Raw genomic sequence first — 25,564 nt, forward strand, 5'->3', positions numbered from 1 at the left:
GCTATTAGTTTTCCATGCACCATTCCTGATATCGATTATACTCAATCACTGGGGTCACAATTTCAGAAAGCCATAATGGTTTTTATTTTTATCAGCCAGTTTGGTCAATATTACTCAAGTCTACAACACTTTTTTTATACCAGGTTTTACTGCCACAAGGAGCTTACAACAACAGGTGTGTACACACACAACAGGACTGGGCTGTTCCATTTAAAATCCACACTACCCTGTGGAAGATTTAGCTAAAGTCTTCCACAGAGGGAGTATAAGTTACGAATAGAATAGACAATTTGGTAACTTCCGTTTGAAATACTCAATCACTCCGGTTGTGGAAGATATAGGTAAAACCACAGTACAGGGGGAGTATGGGTTTCAAATTGATTAACTCTGACCAATTACATCTGAAAAACTTGCTACCCTTATGGAAGGTGTTTCCTAAATCTTCCACAGGGGTAGTGTGGATTTCAACCGGAATGGTCCATTGTCAGCGGCAGGCCACAGATCATGCAAGGGAAAACTTGGTAACTTGGATTGTTCACGAAGGACCATATCTTGCCTTTTGTGCTTTACTTGCAGCTATTTACTGCTGAAACAGCTTTCACTATTATTTCCACCACCCGTATTATAAACGTCAATACTTTTTATTGAGCCAATTTTTCGTTATTTTTAATTTCACATTTAAATTTAATAGTAAATTATTTTCATTTTCTGTGTTTTCATTTGATAAATCTAAGCCAGTGATAACTTGTATTAATTTTATTCCATGTCACATGTAGAAGCTTGACACTTTATATAATGCTTCCACTACATGTACAATAATCATATGACGGTACATAAATATACTTTTTTGGAACTAGTTAGGTAGGTAAACCAATGAATGTTACCACCCTGACATGTATATATATATTGAGTGTTATAGGCTACAATGCCACCAACTAGCCTATATATAGCATTTAATTGAGCAATTTCCCAGCCTGAAAACAATTAACATTTGCAGCCATTTTTATACCAGATTAACCTAGAAGACATTGTTATTTCATAGCTCTGAAAATAAGACCCATATTTGTGATGCGATCACGCAAAATGAGTCTGATGTCGATCAAAATAAAATTCAGTTATTAATTTTATTACTAGAGCCATTCTCAGAGCTTCATTTGCTGAAAATCCCATCATAATTTGATTTACTGTTCCAGAGATATGGTCATTTTAGTGTTGCTCAGAACAATAAAATATGAAGGAAGTTGAATACTATTATTGACTATATCTCAAAATCAATATTCCCGACATCCGACTCATTTTCCTTGATCGCATCACATTTGAGACATGTCCCCATACGGTCATGTGTACTGGAGTAAACTCCATGTCCAGAATGACGGAGTAGACAGGCGACTAGCTAGGACACTGGTTTCAGTACAACCATGGGTTTCAGTACAACCTTGGTTTGAGTACAACCTTGGTTGTGACTCAATCACTCTTTAGCAAGAGGAATATAATTCCACTTTAAGAAATCTGTTTCATTTACTGAGCCACACAGCATTATATATAGTATCAGATATGAATATTCAGTTCATTAGTACCAACTCATAAATATTCATTTTACAAATAGTGTAGCACTATATGATATTTTACTTTTTAAATAAATATTAGTAATTAATTACATTGTATGTGTTTTGTTACTCAATGCCCCTTGATGTATGACATCTGGCTCACCATGATAGGTGGGAAAAGGAATGCATGCCAAAATGGTGTCCCCATGACCGATCCCTCCATCCATGCACAGCCGTCATCATGTGGTCAGATTCTCTGTTGCCCATTTGAGGTGGATGGTCTTGAGGTGGTCAGCAGCCCTTTGGGAGATGTTCAATGCTGGATGGATTGGTAGTAGACCGGATTCTCCCATTAATGAAAGACCACAGATGCCGAAATAAGCATGAAGTGCATCTATATAAATTGCAAATTGAAAGAAAAAAAATAAATAAATAAAAAGTGAGATTTTGAAGTTTCAACCTTTGAAGGTTTCAATCTCAATGATAGCTGTGCCTACCACAATTCTGTGAGTATGTTTCAATTATAATTACTGGCAGAAAAGAACGGCGCTTGTTTACATTTTGAGAGCGTACACAGCGTAAACACTGAAGTGGGGTTCTGATTGGCTAATTCAAGTGTCCCACAATCATAACAACACACCAGTAATCTGATTAGCCGATTACGCATCAAAGCATTGGTTGGCGCAGAGTGGCGCTCATGAAGGGAACACAAAGCCCCACGTATGTGCGCTTGTGTTGATCAAAGCAAGAGTGCCGTTGTTTTCTGAAAGCCTGTGTAGCAGGGATGTAAATGGGTAACAGATCCATTTCCTGAAAATCAATCATTTGTTTGGGCATTGAACATTTATGGGGGCTCGTCCGGGAAATAAGCTGCAGCAGGAGTTGAAAGGGTATCACAACTCCTAAACAATTTTTTTCTGCTCTTTTAATGCTGAAATACCATCGTCCAAGTACAGAAAAAAAAAACATTTTCCGGAATTCCAGAAATGTCTAGTTTCAAACTTACCTTATTTTGGATTCATCAACAAAAAACGCCAAATATTCTTTTTACTTGACTTACCTGGGTGATAATCTGCCCATTTTGCAAATCCTCCGACAGATTCATCTTGAGTTGATAGAACAAAGCTGCGATTACTTGCATAGTCAATCATCTCGAAACACTCAAGAAGCTACAAGAAATAAAAATTAAAGGCATAAATCTAGCGATTACATTGATTCCATATTGGGATCTGGCAGAATAAGTCATATGCTGCCTAATTTGATTTTGTGACACCACTATCTGAAGAATTAAATTTATTTTAAAATTAAAGCACCCTGCTTTAATTCTCTATAAACTTGTTTACCGTAAAATGGGGTGACTTTGGACACTGGGGTGACTTTGGACACACATGGGAAAAACTATTATTTCATATAGGCTGTTTTACCTTTTAATATTTCTAAGAATATTTTTGTATGTTCTTATGTGGTAATGTATGGACATTACAAATGACTAAAGTTTTCCATGCAGTATAATGTGTTATCTTATATGTTTTCCAGAACTTTTTAGCAGGGTCCATAAAGTACAGGATTTTTGTGGTGGTCAAACTTTCGGTACTCCACCGGAACATAAGAGTGGAAACTCAAGCCTGTTGGTTGGATAGTAAACACAGATGAATCAAGAACCTACCTGGATAGTCATGATATCTAGCCACTCTTAAGAATTTAAAAGCAGGCTGTGTCCAATGTCACCCCAGGGTTTGGCTTCCTTTCGGGGTGACTTTGGACATAACAAATGAATACAAAAAATTTGACACTTTGTTAAAAATACACCACAGTGACCATGCCCTACCACAACAGTGTCCTCTGTGCTCCTACCCACCTCACAACTACTTCCACCCTCTCCATTGCTCTACTCTTCAGGTCGGGGTGACTTTGGACATGCACTTGATTACATGGTGTCTAAAGTCACCCCAAACCCAGGGGTGACTTTGGACAAACTTTGCCCCCCCAAAATTATTGTAAAATAAAATAAACTCGAGTTGACCTTATGGGCATGAACTGTCCTCTATTGGTACTTGCCAAACCCAACATGAAACTCAGAATTCTACTGATCATTATAAAAATATTTACGACAATACATCAAAATTGTCCAAAGCCACCCCATGTTACGGTACCTATAAAGCCAGGAATAAAGATACTAGTTTGTGTCGCAACATCCTGTCAATCAAAGTCCCCACAGCCTGTGATTTGGTCAGTAGTGCATAAAAGGGAGGTCAATAATTCATCTGACGCCTTCATCAGAGAAAAGGACTCGTAGAAAATGGCTGCTGATGTCTGCACTTTAACTGGGCAAAAAGCAGCTTTCCTAGGCATTATTGATGGGCTCACACACTTTAACAATGTTTATGACCTCAATTGCTTTAATCAGTGATTTTTTTACTTTATGGGTAAAGTACAACCAAATGTTGTCTCCTTTATATAAGCTATGACTCATTTACTGTGACTAAACAACGAAGATGATGACAACGCCGACAACAACAACAACACCCATTTTTTTACCTTTAGAGTTGCTCCAACCCAGAATGAATAGCAGGTGTCCACCGGTTTATTGGGTCTCCCTTGGAAGCCTGTTTGTTGTCTAAAGATGCACCATTTAATTATCCCTTGTATCTGTTTCTTGGAAAATGCCGTATGTAATCTTCCCATCAACACTAGGGATGCTATTGCACAGAAAGTGGTACCACCTGTATATAAGGAATTATGATCAAATAAGAAAAGGAAGTGCATTATGGGATACTATAGTTAAGTGCTGTCAGTGAAATATTTTTTCTTGTCGACATGTCAGAAAAATGTATCGACATGTCGACAACATTTCGACATGAAAGTACGCCCATGACTCAGTCGAGAATGTCAATGAAGTTGAATAAGCAATCACATATACCATATTAAATACCACAGTAAATGTGTATTCTAATAAGCTAAGTGAAATGGCGATCAATATGATGAACAACAGTCACATCTTTCGAAAAATTACACTTAAAATATTGTTTTTTGAGTGTTTGTTAAACATGATTTTACCACTATTTAGTAAGTACCATGTGTCAAAAACAATGTCAACAAATGTTGTAATCCAAATTTTATATCAACATATGCAACTTTTTATGTCGACATAATTGCATGTCGATGACAGCACTAATAGTTAATGTTTAATATTGCAGCTCTCAGGGCTGGATTTACCTTTTGCTGGGTACGGTAACATGATTAGCCCCTCTGGCTCTGCTGAACAAAGTGTTACCCCCACACCAAAATTTTGGCCCCCAGATCATGGCCCTTGGGCCCAGACCCACTGTACCCTGTGGTAAATGCAGTCATGGGCTAGCTCTTTTTCACAGTTCTCTTGACATCTTTTCAATATCAAGGAACTTTATCAAATAACATTTTAGCTCTGTGCAACAAAGGACACAAGAGCGTGAAGAAAACAAGGACGGAAATCAACGGTGCTCTAGCTACAGGGTGTCCAAAAAAAAGAGGCCCCTCATTGCGCCCTCTTTTTCTCTATTTCTGAAAAGTTGATCAAATATATGTTGGTATGTAAAGAAACCTTGAGTCATTAGCTTTAATAAACCAAAACAATTACATCAATCGGCTCACAACTTTTGAAGATATGCTCTTTTAAAGAAATGTACCCGTTTTTCACTCTGTCCACGGAGAAGGTTTGGCTACTTCAAAGATTGAAAAGGAATACACATACCATGCATGAATATCAAACATTCCTCAATGATAACTTTATAAAATAACTTTAATTATGGAATGGGCTTTACCGGTGGGTTTATGGGCAATGGATTTTGTTAATAGAGTCATTAATTTGTGGGTAAAATGGATGCCGAACGGGACTTCTTATTTTGCTTTACTTGCAATTACTTATTTTTTCTTGGCCTTTTTGTTTTATGTTTCTTACTTTCTTACTTTGTTGTTTCTTGCTTTCTTTTTTTTATTTACAACATAAGTCATTTCTCTTTTTAGGATAAAAGGTAGCCCTAAAAGGCTGTTTGGTTTGTCTTTGGTTCTTCTGAAGTGAGTTTACTGTGCTGCTCTGCCCTCTACCTGGTTGCCTCCTTGGCGAATACAGGTTTCAGCCCGGTCCTCATTGCATCAATTGCGTTGCGTACCATCCTTGTGCGCCGGATACTTGAAAATGCATTCAGTAATACATTTGCAAAGATCTTGGTTTTTACCACAAAGGAAAAAAAATCAAGTGGTGTGAGGTCTGGTGATCGTGCAGGCCTCTCCACAGCATGAGCCATCCCAACCACTATGTTTGCTATCCGTGGACAGAGTGCAAAACGGGTACTTTTATTCAAAAGGGCATATCTTCAAAAGTTGTGAGCCGATTGAAATAATTGTTTTGGTTTATTAAAGCTAACGATTAAAGGTTTCTTTACATACCAAAATATATTTAATCAACTTTTCAGAAATAGGAGAAAAAGAGGCGCAATGAGGGCCTCTTTTTTTGGGGACACCATGTAGCTGCCATAACTTGCCAGTAATTTTGTAAAATACCTTCTTTCAGACTTGTAACAAGTCATGACTCGAGACTTTACTTTCAAAAATGTAACGACTCGACTCGGATCTTGACATTTTCCCCATAGAGATTGTACAGTGACCAGGAGGCATTGCTAGTATAGAAATGACTCGATTCGACTATGAAATGACTTGACTCGTTACAACTCTGATACCTTTATTTTACCTTAAATAGTTTCAAAATATCCTAAAATATTAATGGAGTATTCCATCTGAAATCCATACAACCTCTATGGAAGACACGACCTTAATCTCTGACACAGGGAGTGTGAATTTCAAATGGGGTTACCTGAATGGGTGACTTCATTTGAAATCTAAATCCCCTTTGTGGAAGATTAAGGTCATGTCTTCCATAGGGTGTATGGATCTCAACAGGAATAACCCAATACATATTCCAATTTCTTTTCACAACTTACCATGACCTTCTAGTCCAGGTCCTTGTCCAATTCCATATTCATAACTCTATAATAATAAGACGGGTAAAGTAAAAATGAATCGCATATTATGTAATTGTTTTGAATCAATATAGTACAAACAAAGGAAAAAATACAGAGAAGTAGAAAACAACTTACTGTATGGATTCAGCCTTAGCCCTTCCCCAGGTCACTTTAGTACAAATAACCATGATACAGGGATGTGCCACTAGCATGGGTTGCATTTTGGCCATTTGGTATATCAATTACCCCTTTCTAGGCCAATTTTGGTATATGGATGGGTAATTTTTTCAAACTTTTTCCATTTTCCCCAAATTTTGTTGAAATGTAGCCAAAATGTTCAAAGTTTATGGGAATAATTGTAAAAACTTGGCAATTTGCATTAAATTTGGCCCAAAAGTTTTGACTTTTGGTATATCGATGGGCCAAAATTTCTTGGAAAATTGGTACATGGATAGGTTCACTTTCAAATTCTCAGTGGCACAATCCCTACCCAAACCAAACTTGAGTACCCCCTACATAGTATACAAATATCTCATTTCCGTCAGTGCCCCACCTAAAATTTGTTCGGCTTAGATAAGGCGGAAAAAATAAGACTCATAACACTGTAAAAATGGTATAGAATGGCGTGCACGCTATTGGGCGCAGTGCTTATGCTAGGTGTGCATTGCGTAATGTGTGACTAGCGCACGCTTATGTAAATTTATGTGAGCGTGAGTTGGGACTTTATTGACATGCGCAGTAACAAAAGCCGAATAATTTCCGCCTTATATAAATCGAACTTTAGCATGAAAATCATGGATACTCACAAGACTATCTTGGATAAATTTGATGGCTTTCTCTTGATCTATACCCGACCAATCTTGTAGGATATAACTGATGCAGCATGCACAGTAGACGAATCTCATGTCGTTCTCGCTACCGTCAATGGTTGCAGCAAAACTAAATCAAACACAAAACAAATAATGTTTAGGTGTTTATGAATTAGGGGGTTATCATTAATAGATTTTATGGCGTGATTGCTGGCTGGACATCTTTTTCGAATCCAAAAAACGTGGTACTACCATCATGAATAGAGATGAGGGGGCCTACCATTTCAGTCACATCTATGACCCTTTCCTACATGCCACCACAGGATGGAGCTGTAAATAATACCATCAGAAGAGAGGATGGGAAACCCATCACTCTAAAGATGTCACCCATCGCATATGAAACTGTCAGGTCAGTGTTCAAAATTTGGTTAAGAAACATGAAAATTCCAAATATAATTATCTACAAACCTGATGAATCTTTTCAAAAATTGCAGTTATAAATGCCTAGATTATTTAGCCTTAACATATAAAAATATGTGTCAAGAAGTTATGTGTAAGACACATGAAACTTTATCTGTAAAAATTACACTTTTATAGTGATTCAGGTGAAACATGACCTACCTTCCGTCTGGTAGTTGCAGAGCTTTGATCCCTTGTATTATTGCTGACCTTTGAACCCTAGAAAGGTCATCCCCAAGGATAAGCAATGATGCTAGACCTGTATAGGTCATGGCTATGTGACTCCAGTCATATGGATGTGATATGTTATTTTCCTAAAAGAATAAACAAATTATAAAGATAATAATCACAACCGTGCACTTTGCTTGTTAAGTTATGTGACCGTTCCCTCAATCGATGAAAATTATGAACTTTTAATTTTTCATATATGTATACATCCATATCAAAAGCGATGCACTTGTAAAACTGCTACATGTGTCTCATTTCACATAATAGCTAGGAATAAATACCAGACTCATCTCAAGTGGACGTCACTTGAAATCATCCCCAGGTTACATGGTTTAGGAATATGTTCTATGTATTCCTAAATCAAGTGACTTTGGTATGATTTGAGGTGACCACCACTTGAGATGAGTCTGGTATTTATTCCTAGCTATTATGTGAAATGAGACTCATGTAGCAGCCGACTAGTGCATCGTTTTGATATGGATGTCCACATATACATTTGTATTTTATAAGAATCTTTGCGAGAATCGTCCACTAATTCTCACCAAATGATTAACCCTAGGCCAGCATACATACATTTAGGATCTTAAAATTTATAGGATATCTGATACATCAATCTATTAAAGCCACAGTATACAATCTTTTTAAATTAATTTGGTTAAACCTGATCTTTTTGGCATATATTTGTAACGTTTGCACATTTCATGTTCCAACTATATTACATCTAATTGGAATCATCAAAATATATTATGCTCACAGGACAACGGAGCATTCGGGAGCAATTTATTATGAATTAATGTTTTATAAGACATTAAATTCCCCATAAAATAACACAGTTAAGGGGGTACTATACCCCTCGATAAATTTGTGTCCATTTTTGCATTTTCCTCAATAACTAATAACACACTGGTAACAAAAGTTATGTATATTATAGGGGCAAGGCATCCAATTCCTACACTGGAATTTCAGTGACCCAAGACAAGCGGTTTGTTATTTATGATAAGAAATAAGGTACCGCTAGGAGGGACCTCATTTCCTATCATATATACTGAACCGCTTGTCTTGAGTCACTGAAATTTCAGTGTAGTAATTGGATTCCTTGCCCCAATAATATACATAACTTTTGTTATAATTATTTTTTGAGAAAATGCAAAAATAGTCATAAATTTACAACAGGGGTGTAGTACCTCCTTAAGATAGTAATGGTTTCCTTTCATTTCACCTAATCAGGGTCAGAGTTTTGTGAATCGAATTCTCACAAAAATTCTCGTAAACAGATTTGCGTGAATCGAAGTTGATTCTCGCAAACTTTTGTAGTTTACACAGAAGTTGATTTGTGAGAATCAAACGATTCCCGCAAATTTATTCTGTAAGAATCAAAGATTGATTCTCGCACTGTGAAACGAAATTCTGACCCTGCTAATTATTTTGACTTAAAAAAACCCAGAAAATAGAAAGTTTAACTACATGTATACATCGAGGGATTGGGGCCAGGTCCTATAGCTATCTGCAATAGCTGCCCTACAGACATTTGGACAATTTCTACAATCTATACTGTACACAATCTGAAAATATGACACCTGGCAGCTATTGCATATAGAGCCTTCTTGCACTAACCCCCATACATGTAAATTTGAACAAGGTACTAGGATTTGATTCAAAACTGAACTGTTTTTGGTACTCCAGTAGGATTATACTTGGATCCGATTGCAGCTGAACCCCTAAATCCACAACATCTATTTCTTTTATCTGAAAAAGAAGAAAACAATAGAGAGGGAGGATGAATAATTAGCATATCATATTAGCAGTCACAGCATGAAATTGCTATAGTAATCAAAATTCAAAACCAGTCATGGCTACCAACGACCAACAAAGTTGCCTTCAAGTCAACTACTTGTGACTTGACGCTATAGGGCATGCTAGCAACTTATCGATCAGATATCGACAGAAGTTAAGTAAAAAAATTCTTAGGAGTATGATATGGCTTTACAGTACCCTGTGTATGTGCAAAGTTTAAAATCCTACATCTTCGGTAAACTCACACAAATTTGAAAACAATTTGGAATGTTGAAATTTCAGTTCAGAATCCCATCTAGAGGAGCTATAAATTGCTCTTGCAAATGCAACTTAAGAAGAGCTGTAGAGGAGTCATTGCTCTCACTCTTCTCAAAAGGCAGTCCTTGCCCCGGTCCACAGCTCCTTATTTCAACCCATGGTTATAAACTAGTACGGTAATTACATGAAGAGCCTTACCTGTTTTCTCCAAATCTGGTAGAACTTGTAGAGAGTATATCCAATCTATGATCTCATTTCTTTCTTTTTCCACACTGTCTAGTGCATTGAGTACATCAAGACCAGAGAGTGCAAAGAACGAGATAGTTAGACTGCAAAAGGAAGATGAAAAATTAAAAAGATACCGATTAATAACACTTCTTTATAAGGTCACACACTTTTCTTTTGCATACAGTTTGGAGGACTGGAGGATTCATATTTATATAATTCATATCCATGTAAGACTACTAGTATTTAAAGAAATCAACAACTTTTTGGAGTAATGTAGTGTAACTACATGTAGCTAATGATGTACTGTAATTTTAAACATCAAATTAAAAAAACGGTTCAAAAATCCTTCCATGCTTTTTTTTGTCAAGACCATTTTTTCCTATAAACCAACTAACCAAATTGTGAGATGCTATTTCGAATACATGTTTCAAACACTCCAAAGAAATGAAGCCATACATTTGTATATTAGTTTTTTTCCTTTTGTTGATTCCAAAAATATTACGGATTCATGCATAATTTTCCGGTCAACTTGCACACAATTTGCACATCAAAACATTATACGACGCACAGATTGCCTGTCATACAATGTAGGGCCTAATATGCAATGTCGTCATCGAAATGTCTACATTATTTGTTTGATGTTATTCTCTAGACGTTCGGGCTATTTATATGTAAAATTTGTTATTTTAAATGTAAACAAGGAATAAACACAATATTTTGAGGCTTATGTTTTAAATTCTACTTCTCATTGTAGACATGTACAATTAATATTCTTGAGAACTCTTTACTTTGAATTTGCACACAATAGTTTGCACGCATTAAATGCTAGAGACCATTGCTAGATCGGTTACCACTAGTTTCGCCGGGTAACTAGTTGATCAAGATCAAGTTGTTGTAGAAGAGGTGAGATACTGACTTTACGTTCATAGACACCACATATACATGTACATATAACGCACAGCCTGGCACTGGACCGCCTCCAGAGAGTCTATGTTTTTTGCAGTGTGTGGACTCCATGCTGCCGACGCGTACTCCAGCTGGGGACGAACCAGGGTTTGGTATGCTTTTAGCTTGATGTTTTGTGAGCATGGTCCCATGTTTCTTCTATGATTCCTAGAGTAGGCCTACTGATCTAATTTTGGCAATATGCTGGTTGAGCCTGGTTCCACATTAAGTCACTAGAGACTGTGACACCGAGGTACTTATGGCTCTAGAGATGTTCTTTCTAGAGTATGTCTTGCTGCACAACATTGTACCGTAATTGAAAAGGCTGGGTTTGGTCTTACAAGGCATTCGAGGCTAGTACTAGTAGAGACCATTGGATTCGAAATCTAGTCAGATTCGCTGAAGCATGACACAGTCAGTGTAAAGCTATGGAAGTTCAGAAGTAAACACAACCGATCACGACAGGCGATCACATCAAAAATGTTGCTAAAATTGCACTTCAACAAACAGAGCTCGAAATACCACATGCATACATGCACAGATGCATGTAACTTTGACTGTGCAGTGTGCATGTAAAATTTTGTGAAAATCAGTCAATTTTTACATGTAGGAACAAATCAGAGTTATGGCATATAAGTTTTATTCTGTATTTCGACCCCTGTCAACAAACTTCTGGACTGTTCAAAATATGTTGACTCATCAAAATTACTTTCATCCAAATTTCAACATTAACAGAATAAACGCTGATCGAATGAAAAAAGATAGATTGGCTCATCAAACACATAACTATCAGGTGCAAATTTGAAGCTACATTGTAGAGTTCTCGAGTAAACTAGCCTCGGATGTGAAGCTACTGGTGAGCAAATTTATGGCTAGTCTTCTCAAGTATAATGTAGTTGGTGCAGTCAGTCATGACAGTAAGGCATCAGACTTATATTTTTTTAATCAACATCATGCAGAAGTGAACAGAAGATCAGTTGTAGTAAAGTTCTACAAATTCTGAACATTTGAGGACTTGTTCTCAAGTTGTAGAAGGTGCCATAGAGTGTCTTCAGTGTTAATTCTTTTCATTATAAATGTCGCAAAAATATCAATATTGACATTAACAACCTGTTTGGCCTCTACATAGTGCCGTACTATTACGCTGACTTTCGTATTCGGCGAGGAGGACGATTTCGACCTCCTCGTTTGTTTACAAACAGAGAGGTAGACAAAGGGGCCTGTCAAACCTGTTCCGCTTGTCCAAATACTCAAGTATCAAAAGGATGGTCCACAATAGAGACTAAATCAGTGATTCACGCAACATGAATAGGGGATTAAAAAGCTGTGAAGTAGCACCATGTGCTTCTATTGTCCAATTTGCCATCAAGATTTCGAATGAAAACAGTTCAGACCCAGTACACGATAATGTCAGAAATTAATAATTTGTTCTGGGTCTGATTATTCGGACTAGCCTCTACATATATATTGATACATTGGTCACCTGTGTTTTCATATCATATTTTGTGGTGAAAAATTATTACGTGTAATTTGCAATCATTTTTGGAGCAACAATTTCTTCGTACAGATGGCTAAGTGTGTATGTGAATGCACATTAAACACATACATGTACACAGCACCTGTTGGACCGGGAGTTTCAATTATTGGAACTGACAGTGCAGAGGATGGAAATTGTGCAGATCGCTGGTTCGAACTTGCACGCACGATTGTATTCCGATTAAGAATTGTGTTAACTCAGGTTTGCCTGTTATATACCAAATTTATATTTTGTTGATAAAGTCAAAGTGATATTTATTTTTTATTCATTTTTTATTGTATAATTTTATTTATTTTAGGTTTTTTCAATTTACCTGATCTCACCACACTCATGGAGTGTGAATGGATTCGTCTGTTCATTTACTTTACAAAAAAAGAATTACTTCAGTATACTGTGAAACAAAATGAAGCTGGAAAAGGCACAATTTTCCCCTTTAATTTTTCATTCAATAAGCTTACTCATGTGTGCCAAATTCGGAAGAATTCAACCGGAAGTGAAAAACATCGATCGATACTTTTGCTAAAAAACACACATTTGAGATAATTTATTTGCTTACCGACTAGTGTCAAGGGATGTATAGCCACTTGGAAGAACCTGCAAACATCTACAAAAGAATTTAATGTGCTTAGACCGACAAAGTGATCGATCTTCTTTTCATTTTCCGGAGCTGCGTCCGTGATCATGGGCGCGGCCATCTTGAAGTGGTTCTCAAATTACACACATTTTTGTTCAGTGTTTTATCTAAAATTAGATATCATAAATAATAAATCACAATTATAAAACATAATACTTATATTATGAATTTTATTACATTATATTAAGCAATTTTTGGAATTTATAAAGGCGAATGAAGAGGCTAGTAAATGCTGAAAATTCCGAGGATGACCTATAACCTAAAATGGCAGCTTCCTGAGCGAGCGTGGAGTCTGCAGAAATAGTGTGTTGTTTTTGCCAAAATTCGACCCTTTTACGGGCATAATGGGGATTGGAATCAAGCTGTTTGCTTTTCTAACATGGCTAGCTATTCTATATGCAATTGGTATAGCTCTTTTCACTCGGGGTTTCTTACTAAACCGTCTTGAAATTTCTCGTTCCAGTGACTGTGAAACTGATTCCGTTCCATTTCCATCTGTTCGGTTTTTGTCTTCAGGATCAGCACACAAATCTGAAGGGCTTACTGACAATCAAAATCATTGTGTTCAACATCAAAGATTTAGTAAAGCTATAATTTTAGTCATCGATGCACTACGGCATGATTTTGCAGTGTTCAACGAGTCACTGCGTGCTAGTAAATCGCTGCCATTTCAAAACAAACTTGTCACTATTCGTAAACTGTTACGCGAAAAACCACATCATTCTCTGTTGTACAAATTCATCGCAGACCCACCAACAACAACTCTACAAAGACTAAAAGGCCTTACAACGGGTAGTTTACCAACATTCGTTGATGCAAGTAGTAATTTTGCCGGTTCAGAAATTGTTGAAGACAATGTAATAAGTCAGCTGTACAAATTAGGAAAAAGAATAACTTTTATGGGTGATGATACTTGGGAGACGCTTTTTAAAGATAAATTTATCAGATCTTTTCCATACCCTTCATTCAATGTGAAAGATCTGCACACAGTAGACAATGGCGTCATCTCGCACCTCATGCCAGAAATTAGTCGAAATGATTGGACGGTGTTAATTGGTCACTTCTTGGGAGTAGATCACTGTGGTCATAGATTTGGGCCATACCATTCGGCGATGGCAAATAAGCTTACACAAATGGATGACGTAATCAGGTATGAATTCAGTCCCGAGCTTAAAAGGCAGCCTACATGTATATACCTGGCATTTCAGGATCAGAATTTCCGCGAGAATCCAAGAATCGATTCTTGCAAAGATTCTCATAAACAGATTTGCGCGAATCAAAGTTGACTTCTCACCAACTTTTGTAGTTTATACAGAAGTTTTAGTTGATTTGCAAGAATCAAATAATTCCCGCAAATTTATACTGCAAGAATCGAGATTGATTATCGCACTGTGAAACAAAATTCTGACCCTGCTTTTATTGACAGCTGATGATTTTTCAAACTGCTATTTTGGCAGGAAACAGTACGAAAGTACATGAGTAATGCTGGTTTCATAATTTCTGAGTTCTCATGCAACAGAGCGGCGCCGCTTTTGAGTTGACTTGAATTCAACTCCTAGCAATTTGCTGAGGGCAAATCGGTGGGGTGATTTAGCTTGCCACTGGTCACTGCTTGCATTCCTGGTGTGACTGCGCAGTGAAGCAAAATTGTTCAATGTCAAAGTGGCAACTAGCAGGAAAGTATGAAACCAGCAGGTACCGAAGTACCGGTACATGTACAATTTTACCATGTCATTTTTGTAGACTAGACTAATAATGCAAAACAGCGTACAATGTAACTTCATAAAATGTGTTGTGTTTTTGAAAACTTAAATTTATAAAAATTCACCAATGGCACTCAGATTAGAATGTATTGTGATTTGAACAAGTTTGATTCAGTTTTGTATGTACATGTATGTGTTATGAACTTAATGTTTCTGATTTACCTGTGTGATATTGCAATAAGTTGTGATGCTATAGACCACTTGACATGTGACGTCATTGCCCGGCAGTATCCATGCAAATTATGGCAATTTCCATTGTTCTTTGCCTTGCAGTGTGCATACGCATCGTAGTTTGCTCATGACATGTGCATATATTGTGCATTTTAAATTATCGCCCACCACATTTCATATACATGTACATGTAGTACAAGAAAGCCATTGAACAGTGTAGCGGTTCGTTCGAGCATATCGATAGACGAGTCCCTCGCCTTTGTTGATAAACTATGATGTCAAGTGGTCTATAGAATATAATTTCAGTTGGATGCACCATGTAGCAAACAGTGGATGGATGCACAGTAACAATACTATGTGAGGCCTTTGTTTCCCAAATGTCAAATATTTAGTTTACATATTGTTATGCAGCACTGTTGTGGTAAATACATGTTTATGGCTTGTTGATGGTACAACTCATTGTTGCTCAAACTTGTCAAAGTACATGTACCAGTATTGTATCACACAAGTAAATGAGACACATGTGGTTGTGGATTTTACGGTTTGGTTTGGAAATAAGCTCTTCATACACTGTATGATCAAAAAAGACCATTCAGTGTATGATCGAACTTACTTAATTTTTTTTACACCACCACTTTGGTTTTAAATCATTTAACATGTAGCAAAACTTAGTCCTGCAAGCAAGACTTAGTCTTTATCATATTGACATCTATGGACCTGAAGTAGGGATGCACTGTAGGCCTATGTCTAAAAAATCCAAAGGTCATCAAGACATATAGGCCTACATATTATTTGTCTTTTTTTTAAAGTTATTTATTTTTTTGGTTTTATAGTGTCCCTGGACCTACATGTAGAGCTATGCTACAATGTAGGATCATTCATGGTTGACTTACAAAAAAAAATAAAAAAATTGCATGATTGTTTGTGTTTTTAATACGAAAAGTGGTAATTTGTATTCATGTCGTAACAATACATGTAATACTACACGGAGCATTGCGCTCGACCTGTGTACACACATGGTACACATAAGCTGACATCCACGGGAGATGTTAGCAAGCAGTCGATCGATGAACTCTGAATAAAACCGGGTTGACCCGGTTTTAATATAAAAAGTTTTTTACTCAAATAAATTTACTGTTATTAAAGCACTTCAGGCTTGGTCTTTTATGTGGTATTTACACCTCTGGGCATTATAATTATGCAAAAAGTAGAAATCCGAGTAAAATTTAGGGCATCGCTGTGAAGCAATTCACACATTATGGCTTTAAAAATACAAACAATCATGCAATTTTTTAAATATTTTTTTTCGTAAGTCAACCATGAATGATCCTAGCATATAGCTGTAGGTGGAAGGACTCTACAGATCCGAAAAATAAATAGGCCTAACTTTAAAAAAAACCAAAAAAAAACCCCAATTTTGAAAAATGTTCACCTAAAAACGGGATGGGACTATACTCGAGTCAGTATGGTAATTGGGTCTTTTGTTTTTAAAGATATATTTTAATAACCAAAAATGGATGTACGAGTATCTAAATATAGTGATGAAACAAAAATTATGACCCCCTCAAAACACGACCATACATGTTTATACATGTACATGTATATCTATACATTTTGCGAGTTTCTAATGCCCAATGGCAAGGAGGTCCATACAAAAAAATGTAGCACTGGTGTAACACTTTTAAGGTGGGTGAAATGAAAGATCATAATTAAAATAGTATATTATTGTCACTTCAAGTGTGTAAGACTTTTTCGCACACAGATGACAAAATCAATGCACAAAACCATCCAATTCTCTCTCAGTTGTGTAAAATATAATTTGCTCATAGTTTGTCTATTATTTTTCATTCCTTCTTGTTTTCCTCGCAGAGGTGTTATAGAAGACATGGACAAAGACACTATACTGTTTGTATTTGGTGACCATGGTATGACGCCCACAGGTGACCATGGTGGGGATAGTGCTGATGAAGTTGGTGCTGCTCTTTTTGTATACAGTCCAAATCAGTTGTTTGAAGAGGATGAAAAAATAAGAGTAAGTTGGTGATTAAAAAAGCCTTTGCTTAATGTGCTTGGTCAGAATTCAGAAAGGTTGTTGACCGATGAACATTTTTCGTCATAGCGTCCTCCTGAAAGGTCCAACACATAACAAACTATACATTTTTGGAATCCTTGTGACCATACGAGTAAGTTGATATATTACTTGACATAATTTGAGCATTCTGAAAATTTGACACCCATGTGACCTTGATTGACCTCTCTCCGGAATGCCCGGAAGTTTCAGGAGGTGAGCCCAAGCTAAATTTATTCGGAATCAATCAAAGATCCCAAAATGACTCTCAAACTTTTTTTCTACGATTTGGTCACAGATTCTACAGGCTGGTCCTGTACTAAATTGAATGATGACATTATCACAGTAAAATTATGACATTATCACAGTTGAATTATGACATTATTGCAGTTGACATGATTTATTTTTTATCAATTTCAGGATGAAACAAAAACAGTTTCCCAAGTGGACTTTGTACCTACCCTGTCATTGCTACTGGGTCTACCCATTCCATTCTCCAATCTTGGCAGCATTATACCAGAACTATTTACCACTCTACCCAAACACGATTCCATTACCAAGGATATGGAAAGGCTGCCGAAAGAAATGCGAGTCCTCTTCAGCAAAGTAGCAGCACTGCGAAGCAACGCTCATCAAGTGAACACGTACATAGAGACGTATTCCAAGATGTCCAACGAGTTCCCTCACGCAGAATCTTCTAAACTGTTGGAAGTCTTTAACAAAGCAGAATCAATTTTGCAAAACATGTCTTCATTGACAAAAGATTCGCATCAAAAAGTGTTGGACAATCTACAAGATGCTGAGGACTTGTATAAAGTCTACTTATCGGGGGTTAAGGATATGTGCATCAGAATATGGGCACAGTTTGATATGATGTCCATGATCTTGGGACTAATTTGCACAGGTGCTGTTATTTTATTTTGCTGGATGCTGATTGCTCGTACCCAATCGGCGGGCGATCGCAGCACTCTGAGTTCAACTCTTGAAACGTTGTTGCTCACCTCATTCTGCGTCTACGCATCGTTTTTAACTCTTAGCATTGTGCTTATTTTATTTACCGATGAACTGGAGGAGGCGTCGGTATCCACGATAGTCTTGCTCCCAGCCATTCCATCAGCACTTGTCACTATCGCTATGATATTTCTGCATTTTCTCGACGGACAGTTGGGATATATCCTAAGAACACATATTTTTAGAAACAGCAAGGAGTCCATCTTTTGTGGAATTCTGACTGTTGCCAACGCAGCTTTATATACGTCAAACAGTTACATAGTGCAAGAAAGCTATGTGAGCACGTACATTGTACAGTCTATTATCATATTTTGGTTTATTTGTACAGGATTGAGCCAAAGTAGGACTACCAAAGAAGCTCTTACTAAAAAAACAAAGATTGAGAAATCGAGAGATATTGGACATCTCATTACTCACCCTAGAACCTTTCTCATACTGTTTCTTGTAGTATTTTTAGTGTGTGTCAGATTCAGTACGTACTTTTTTGCATGTCGAGAAGAGCAATATCCAAACTGCGAGGAATCCACTTTTCTGCGGCCTCTGGCTAGCTTTACCGACGAGAAGAGCGAGTACAGACATTACAGGTACTTTGTTTCGGTCGCTTGTTTAGCGATGCTCCCGGCGTCGCTCAGCTACTGGCTGAATAAACAGGGCAATCTGAATGGTACCTCGGCGTCGTCATTGAGCATCACATACGCCCTCCCGGCAGCCACAGTTTGCGTATGTCTTCACTGGGGTCTTCAGTCACTGCCAGAGAAAATCTTGGACAACATTCCTGGGTGGGAACAGGTCATTCTAGCGAGAGTTGCCTATGGTCTGCTTGGCATCTCATTGGGGTCGCTCTTATTCGATCCCATGTGCGTTTATCTTGTACCTAAAAAAGATAGATTAAAACTAGCAAATTCAGGCGATTCGTCTGTATCCGACGATGCAGCAGCACCGAAAGTGGTGGAGCGTCCAAAAGGGATGCGCAAAAGAAACCCAAGGCAGCCGCTGGAAGAGGCGCCCTCAAGTGACGGTGCTGACCCACCTGGATTCATTCCACCTATTGTGTATGGACTGGGGACGGTGTTTTCGTCAGGGTTCTTACAAGGTGGTGTGACTGTATGTCTGCTATTAGCGATGCTATTAGGAGATGGATTTGCTCCTGCAGTACTGCTACTGATATGTCAAGCAATGATGTTCTTAGAACTGTATGCTGTCATTAGGAGAGCTCATCTGAAGGTGCTAGAGATGTTTCCTGGGCTCATGCAATTAGGTAAGAATTAGTCATTCTTAGTCCAAAATCTGATCAGTGCATGGGGGGGGCATGTGCCCCCAGTCGATTTGAAACTGAAGAAAATCCCAAAGGAAAATTGCCAAAAAATGGCTTGTGCTCCCCTAATCAGGCCTGGTGACCCCCCCCCCCCCCAATCATGGTCGTACCATAAGGAGTTTGTGAGGATAATTTTACTGATCCTTAACAAAATTCTAACTGTTTGAAGAAGTCATCATACATTTGGTAGGCAAGAAGGCACTATCAACAATACACGTAGTTGCCCTATCACATACATTTGACAATTTCTGCATTCTTTATTACACATAGAAACCTGGCAGCTACTGTATTGCAGAAGGGACCTGGCACAAACCCCTCCATTTCATGATTACAAAAGGCTGATTGCCACCTTATATTGAAGTATGTTCTAATTCTAGTTAAGTGTAGCTAATGTACCCCCAAATAATCTGAAATTATTAGCAATTTATCTTTATTTGAGCAGAAATTGTGTAAAAATTCAGGACAGTAGTACTTCATGTATACCAACACGTTGAGGCAGCTGTTTCGCTTGCGCTTATGCAGCGTCTTTAATAAGCATGTGCTTGCGTACACCAGTACTTTGAGTGAAAGCTAGCGATTTGAGGCTGGGCTAAATGAAATGCGCACTGATGTCACTGCCACATTAGGATGAAAAATGGTATCTCTTTCAGCTGCACATGCCCAAGCAAACAAGAATTCTCCCAGAGTTGAAGTATTGCTGAAAACTAATCATTATATTCTTGCAAACTTTATTGTGCAGGTTTATTACAAGTTCCCTGGTACGCCATAGCCGGCTGGGGTTTCATGGCCAATCAGTACTTCTTCGCTACGGGTCACCATGCAACAGTACCATCCATCCGATTTGAGTCGGCGTTTGTGGGTTTCTACGGCGATTTCCCCAAATATTTGTACTTTGTTCCTGCTCTGCTGATTACTCTCAACACATTTGCTTCACAGGTAAGGTTCAGGCTGTCAAATTCAGGGCCCGAGGGGGGGGCACTCCCACTTTGGAGGTGATGCGTATGTAGGGCTGTCGAGGAAGACCCTCCTTTTCAGCACCGCTGTCACCCAAAGACCCCATATTTTTTATGATCACATGCTCTGTCACCCAAAGACCCTTATATGATCCATTTGAACAGCAACAAGTCATATATTACTGATTTATTATGAAATAAAGCCATTTGAAGTCATTTAGAACTGGAAATTCAATTCTCAAGGCTCTCACCCAAAGACCCAATTTAAAAAAAGGTCATATTCATACCCAATGCCCCCCCCCTAATTTATATCAAAACGGTCCGTCTGTCACCCAATGACCCCATATTTTATACATTTTGCTCTCACCTCACCCAATGACCCCATATATCTTATATTTTGCTCTTACTGAATGCCCCTTACTGTGAAATTACCAGCCATACACCTATCTCCATTTCATATTGAAGTGCCCCTCCCCTCCCCAAGTCCAAGCATTTTCAGTACAGTTGCCTTTGTAACATTTGCTCACTGGCCTTGAAAAGGAGTACCCATGAAAAATTAATTTTGAGGCCTAGTAATAAAGGTTTTGCCAAATTTTACATGAATCTGTTCTTCTTTATTAATGTTTTGTGCATGATTGAATTTCAGATACTATTTGCTGTTGTTCTACCACTCCTCGTGGTATGGCCGTATACAAGAGGGAGATTGTTTGAGAAGAAGAAAACAGAAGAGGACAGGAAAGGAGAGATGAATATGCATCTCAACCCAGATGAACTCAGAATTGCCATGTTTCAACTTTTTGTCCAGTACATGGTTTTCCACGCAATACAGGTAGGCTGTTTGTAATAGTTTCTTTGATTACTGTATGATCGTAGTCGCATCCCTCTACGACACTGTACTATAGACTAAATCCATCACTTGTATATACCCTTGCGACTTTGGTTATGCACCATAGCGCGACTGACTAGCGGAGCCTGTGTACCAAGCCCTAATGATAAGATCGCACTCTGAAGTTCTAAAACAAGAAAACTCAGTCAAAAGGTCAATTTGGATACAACTGCACAGTCTCAGTGCAACCAGAATCTGGATGCAAAGTTTGTCACTACTGGGGCATCAGTCTACACTGTACTACACTTTGAGCATAAAAAACTCCAAGATACTACTTAGTTTCAATTTCAATTTCGTTTCTCAAAATAGGATTTTATTACAGTATACACAGGCCACTTGTCCTAGAATCCATTTATAATAGAAGTAAATAATTTATTACAACTCCTTCAAATATTTATCTTTTCTTGCAGGCGAGTAACAAAAATTTTCCCAGATTATTTAAAAATATGCTTATTTGTAGCTTACATTAGTATGCAAAATTTAGGGCGTTTGTGAAAATATTGTGGAATGAAGCGTTGTCGCTCAATAACAAAAAGGTCTACATACGAGTACAAAATGAAACTCATCTTCAACTAAACCAGAGTTGCAAACTCTGCAATATCTTTCTTCCCTGGCTACACCTTCATACATACCCACTCTAAATTCAACATGCCCAGTCTTCATTTTGACCGACAAAATTCTGAAAATAATATTTGAAGTTTCATTGATAATTAACTGTTTAATCATATAGTAGCATCCCTCCACTACTACGGTACTGCACTTTGAGCATAAAATTAGGTTCAAAACTCCAAGATACACTGATAACTGTATGATTGTGGTAGCATCCATCCCCTACTACTGCACTTTGAGCATAAAATTAGGTGCAAAGTACAGCAGAAAATCAAGCCTTCCCATTCATTTAAAAACAACAATTGATTGATATCTATTGTTCTCCTTTGTTTACCTTCATACATAACCACTCTAAATTCAACATGCCAAGTTTTCATTTTGACAGAAAAATTCTGAAAAAAATATTTTCAATTTCATTGATATAACTGTTTAATCAAAGTAGTATCCCTCCCCTACTAAGGTACTGCACTTCGAGCATAAAATTGGGTGCAAAACTCCAAGATACACCTTAGCTTCATTGATAACTGTATGATTGTAGTAGCATCCATCACCTACTACTGCACTTTGAGCATAAAATTAGGTGCAAAGTACAGCAGAAAATAATCAAGCCTTCCCATTATTCATTTATAAACAACAATTGATTGATATCTATTGTTCTGTTTTGTTGTTTACCTTTACAGGTGTTTGGCACCATGTTGTCAGCAACCATTCATCGTCGTCACCTCATGACGTGGAAGATCTTCGCCCCACGCTTTGTCTTTCAAGGTGCTTCATTCTTAGTGGTGTCTATTGTTCTCGTCGTGATGTACCCCATATTCATCAGAATCGACATGGCTTTGTCCAAATGGCTGCAACGATTATTTGATGAAGTATAGCCCAGTAATCATGTTTCAAGTACTGCTATGCATGCATTTCAACATGTGTTATTGGCCCCTGAACATGTTTAAAGCAAATCCCTTATGTAACTGGTTGGCAATTTTGTTTTAAACATGCTCAGGGGCCACAAACACATAAGAGGGTTTTCCTGCCCAACGACGCTCTGCTATTTCAAAGATGTCACAGGATATAGCACTTTTGTTGCACTGTGCATAGGCGAACACAGAATTTGAAAAGCTAGCTAATAAAATTAGCTAATATTTAGGCTGAAAATGCACCGATTTTTGCCGATTTGATCATTGATACCCTGTCAGGTTAGCCAATGTTGTGTAAGAATCAGTTTTGATTTTGTGAGAATCGTTTCATTTTCACTATTCCAGTTGAGATCCATACATCCCCTTATGGAAGACATGACCCTAATGGAAGACATGACCCTAATCTCCCACACAGGGGTATGAATTTCAAATGAGGTTACCTGAATGGGTAACTCTGTTAGAAATCTACACCCCCTAGTGTGGGAGAAACAGCCATGTCTTCCACAGGGGTGCATGGATTTCAACTGGAATAATCCATTTCATGCTGTGCCTAGAATGATGTTGAAATCCATATATCCCCTTATGAAAGACATGACCTTAAACTCCCACACAGGAGGTGTAGGCTTCAAATGGAATCACCCATTCAGGTAGCTCCATTTGAAATGCACACACCCTGTGTGGGAGATTAAGGTCATGTCTTCCATATAGGGGGCGTATGGATTTCAACTGGAATAGCCCATTCTCTCTACAGTGTTGACATTGAACATGAACATGAGAATCAACTCTTGTCTCGCTCACATCTTTTACAGCAGGAATCTTTGCAATAATGGATCTGCATGGAATTTCTTACCCGCCGTTCTTTTTGTTTTTTTAATGTAGTCATACAGTGAAAACTTGTTTATACAAAATCTGTAAATAACACAAAATACCTGATAACCCAAATTCTTGTCAGGTCCAAAGCTGTGATATATTGTGTTATGAGTTTGGTAAACAGCCGAATCTGTAATTCGTCTTTTGTTAAATTCATGTTGCGCATGAATTATTTTTGAATTATAGCGAGAAAGGGATTAGCGCTTTAGCTTCAGAGGGCAGCATATCAACTTTGTAATGGTGATCATGCATCGTTGACCATACTGCGCTGCACCATTAGCTAACCCTGTATGCTGCCCTCTTTTGCTTACTTATCACCAAAAGATGAATATGGATGCCAAACTTGTTACTATATATTTAATACATTATATAAAGACCTGGTGACTCAAATCCAAGGCCTGACAATTTTGTGTTAACGACGTTCCACTGTAGCAGGAAAATGATTGAATGTAAATTGTTATTTTCTTAAGAATTTGTACAACAGTAGCTTATGGTGCTATGTATCTATGAACAGAAAGCCAGTCAATAGTATAATTCATCAATATTAATGAGGCCAAAAAAATATCTTTGGTTGCTCTCAGCGACCCACCCAAAACTGCAAAACCCAAATTTATGGGGTTTAATGAGCATTTAAAGGAGTCCGAAGTTCTGAACTTTGAAAATGGTCAAATACTGATTTAGAGTCCACAAATCAACCAATCACTTTTTTAGAAAAACTTTAAATTTGGATAGTATCAAGGACATTTTATATTTGTTATTCGCTTATTTTATTTATTAAATGCATATTTGATTAAAAACAGGCATTGTTTTCATTTAAATTCACTTCAAAAATGCACAATTTTGTACCATAAAATGATAAAGCATTTGTCAATACTTGCCTTTTCAAAATGGAGGAAAAATGAAGGAAGAGCCCATGAAAAAAAAAAAAAAAAAAATTTTTTGGCCTGATATGTGATACATAGTGCTGTCATTGAAATGATTTTTTTCCTTGTCGACATGTTGGAAAAATTTGTCGACAACATGGTCGACATCAGTCAAGAATGTCAATGAGGTTGAATAATAGTTGTATATACCACAGTAAATACCACGGTAAATGCTTATTCTCCACATTATCTTTAATGCATGTGCTTATTATACAAGTTAGGGAAGCTACTTACTAAACGTAAGACATCATGGTTATTTTAAAGATTTTTAGTTAATTTTACCACTGTTTCGTACTAAGTACCATGTGTCATAAACAATGTCGATAAATGTTGTAATCCAAATTTTATGTCGACATCAGCACTTTTTCTGAGACTGATGTTGACGTCGACATAATTTCATGTGGATGACAGTACTAGTGATACCGGTACATCCCTTTTACTCAAATGGTGCATTGTATTTGTGTGAAAAAAAGAAAAACAAGGGGCAAATTTAGGTGTTATTTATTGCATGGTAGTAGAATGGGCTTTCGCATCCAAAAACATGTCTTAACTAGAAATTGAGATGTATCCATTATTTTGTGCAATTTCCCATACTAAAAATGGCCTTCACTTTAAGGGATCTGGAATGAGCGTTTTGAGCATTTCGAC

At 37.5% G+C, this 25,564-nt stretch overlaps 2 protein-coding genes across 2 annotated transcripts; one reads left to right on the forward strand and one right to left on the reverse strand.

Annotated features, from left to right (window-relative positions):
• Positions 1 to 1,748: 1,748 nt before the first annotated feature.
• Positions 1,749 to 13,438, reverse strand: LOC140144927 (geranylgeranyl transferase type-1 subunit beta-like; the record flags this gene model as incomplete). Its single annotated transcript, XM_072166724.1, has 9 exons — positions 1,749 to 1,941; positions 2,608 to 2,716; positions 4,086 to 4,270; positions 6,524 to 6,569; positions 7,351 to 7,483; positions 7,975 to 8,126; positions 9,707 to 9,786; positions 10,291 to 10,421; positions 13,359 to 13,438. Coding segments are annotated over 9 exons (1,071 nt in total), but the record flags the coding sequence as incomplete, so codon positions are not given.
• Positions 13,439 to 13,760: 322 nt separating this feature from the next.
• On the forward strand, positions 13,761 to 23,974 carry LOC140144921 (GPI ethanolamine phosphate transferase 3-like). Its single transcript, XM_072166717.1, has 6 exons — positions 13,761 to 14,586; positions 17,240 to 17,402; positions 17,859 to 19,707; positions 20,504 to 20,700; positions 21,364 to 21,546; positions 22,893 to 23,974. The coding sequence occupies exons 1-6, from the start codon at positions 13,781 to 13,783 to the stop codon at positions 23,085 to 23,087; spliced, it is 3,393 nt and encodes a 1,130-aa protein (XP_072022818.1). The 5' UTR covers positions 13,761 to 13,780; the 3' UTR covers positions 23,088 to 23,974.
• The last annotated feature ends 1,590 nt before the right edge of the window (positions 23,975 to 25,564 follow it).

The sequence above is a fragment of the Amphiura filiformis genome, unplaced genomic scaffold (assembly GCF_039555335.1).
Source record: "Amphiura filiformis unplaced genomic scaffold, Afil_fr2py scaffold_99, whole genome shotgun sequence".
In the NCBI taxonomy this organism is placed as follows: Eukaryota; Metazoa; Echinodermata; class Ophiuroidea; order Amphilepidida; family Amphiuridae; genus Amphiura; species Amphiura filiformis.

Coding starts and splice junctions, on each gene's coding strand:
- LOC140144921 (XM_072166717.1), top strand. CDS start 13,781: ATGGGGATTGGAATCAAGCTGTTTGCTTTTCTAACATGGCTAGCTATT. Junction 17,403..17,858: donor AAGAGGATGAAAAAATAAGA/GTAAGTTGGTGA, acceptor TATCAATTTCAG/GATGAAACAAAAACAGTTTC. Junction 19,708..20,503: donor TCCTGGGCTCATGCAATTAG/GTAAGAATTAGT, acceptor TTTATTGTGCAG/GTTTATTACAAGTTCCCTGG.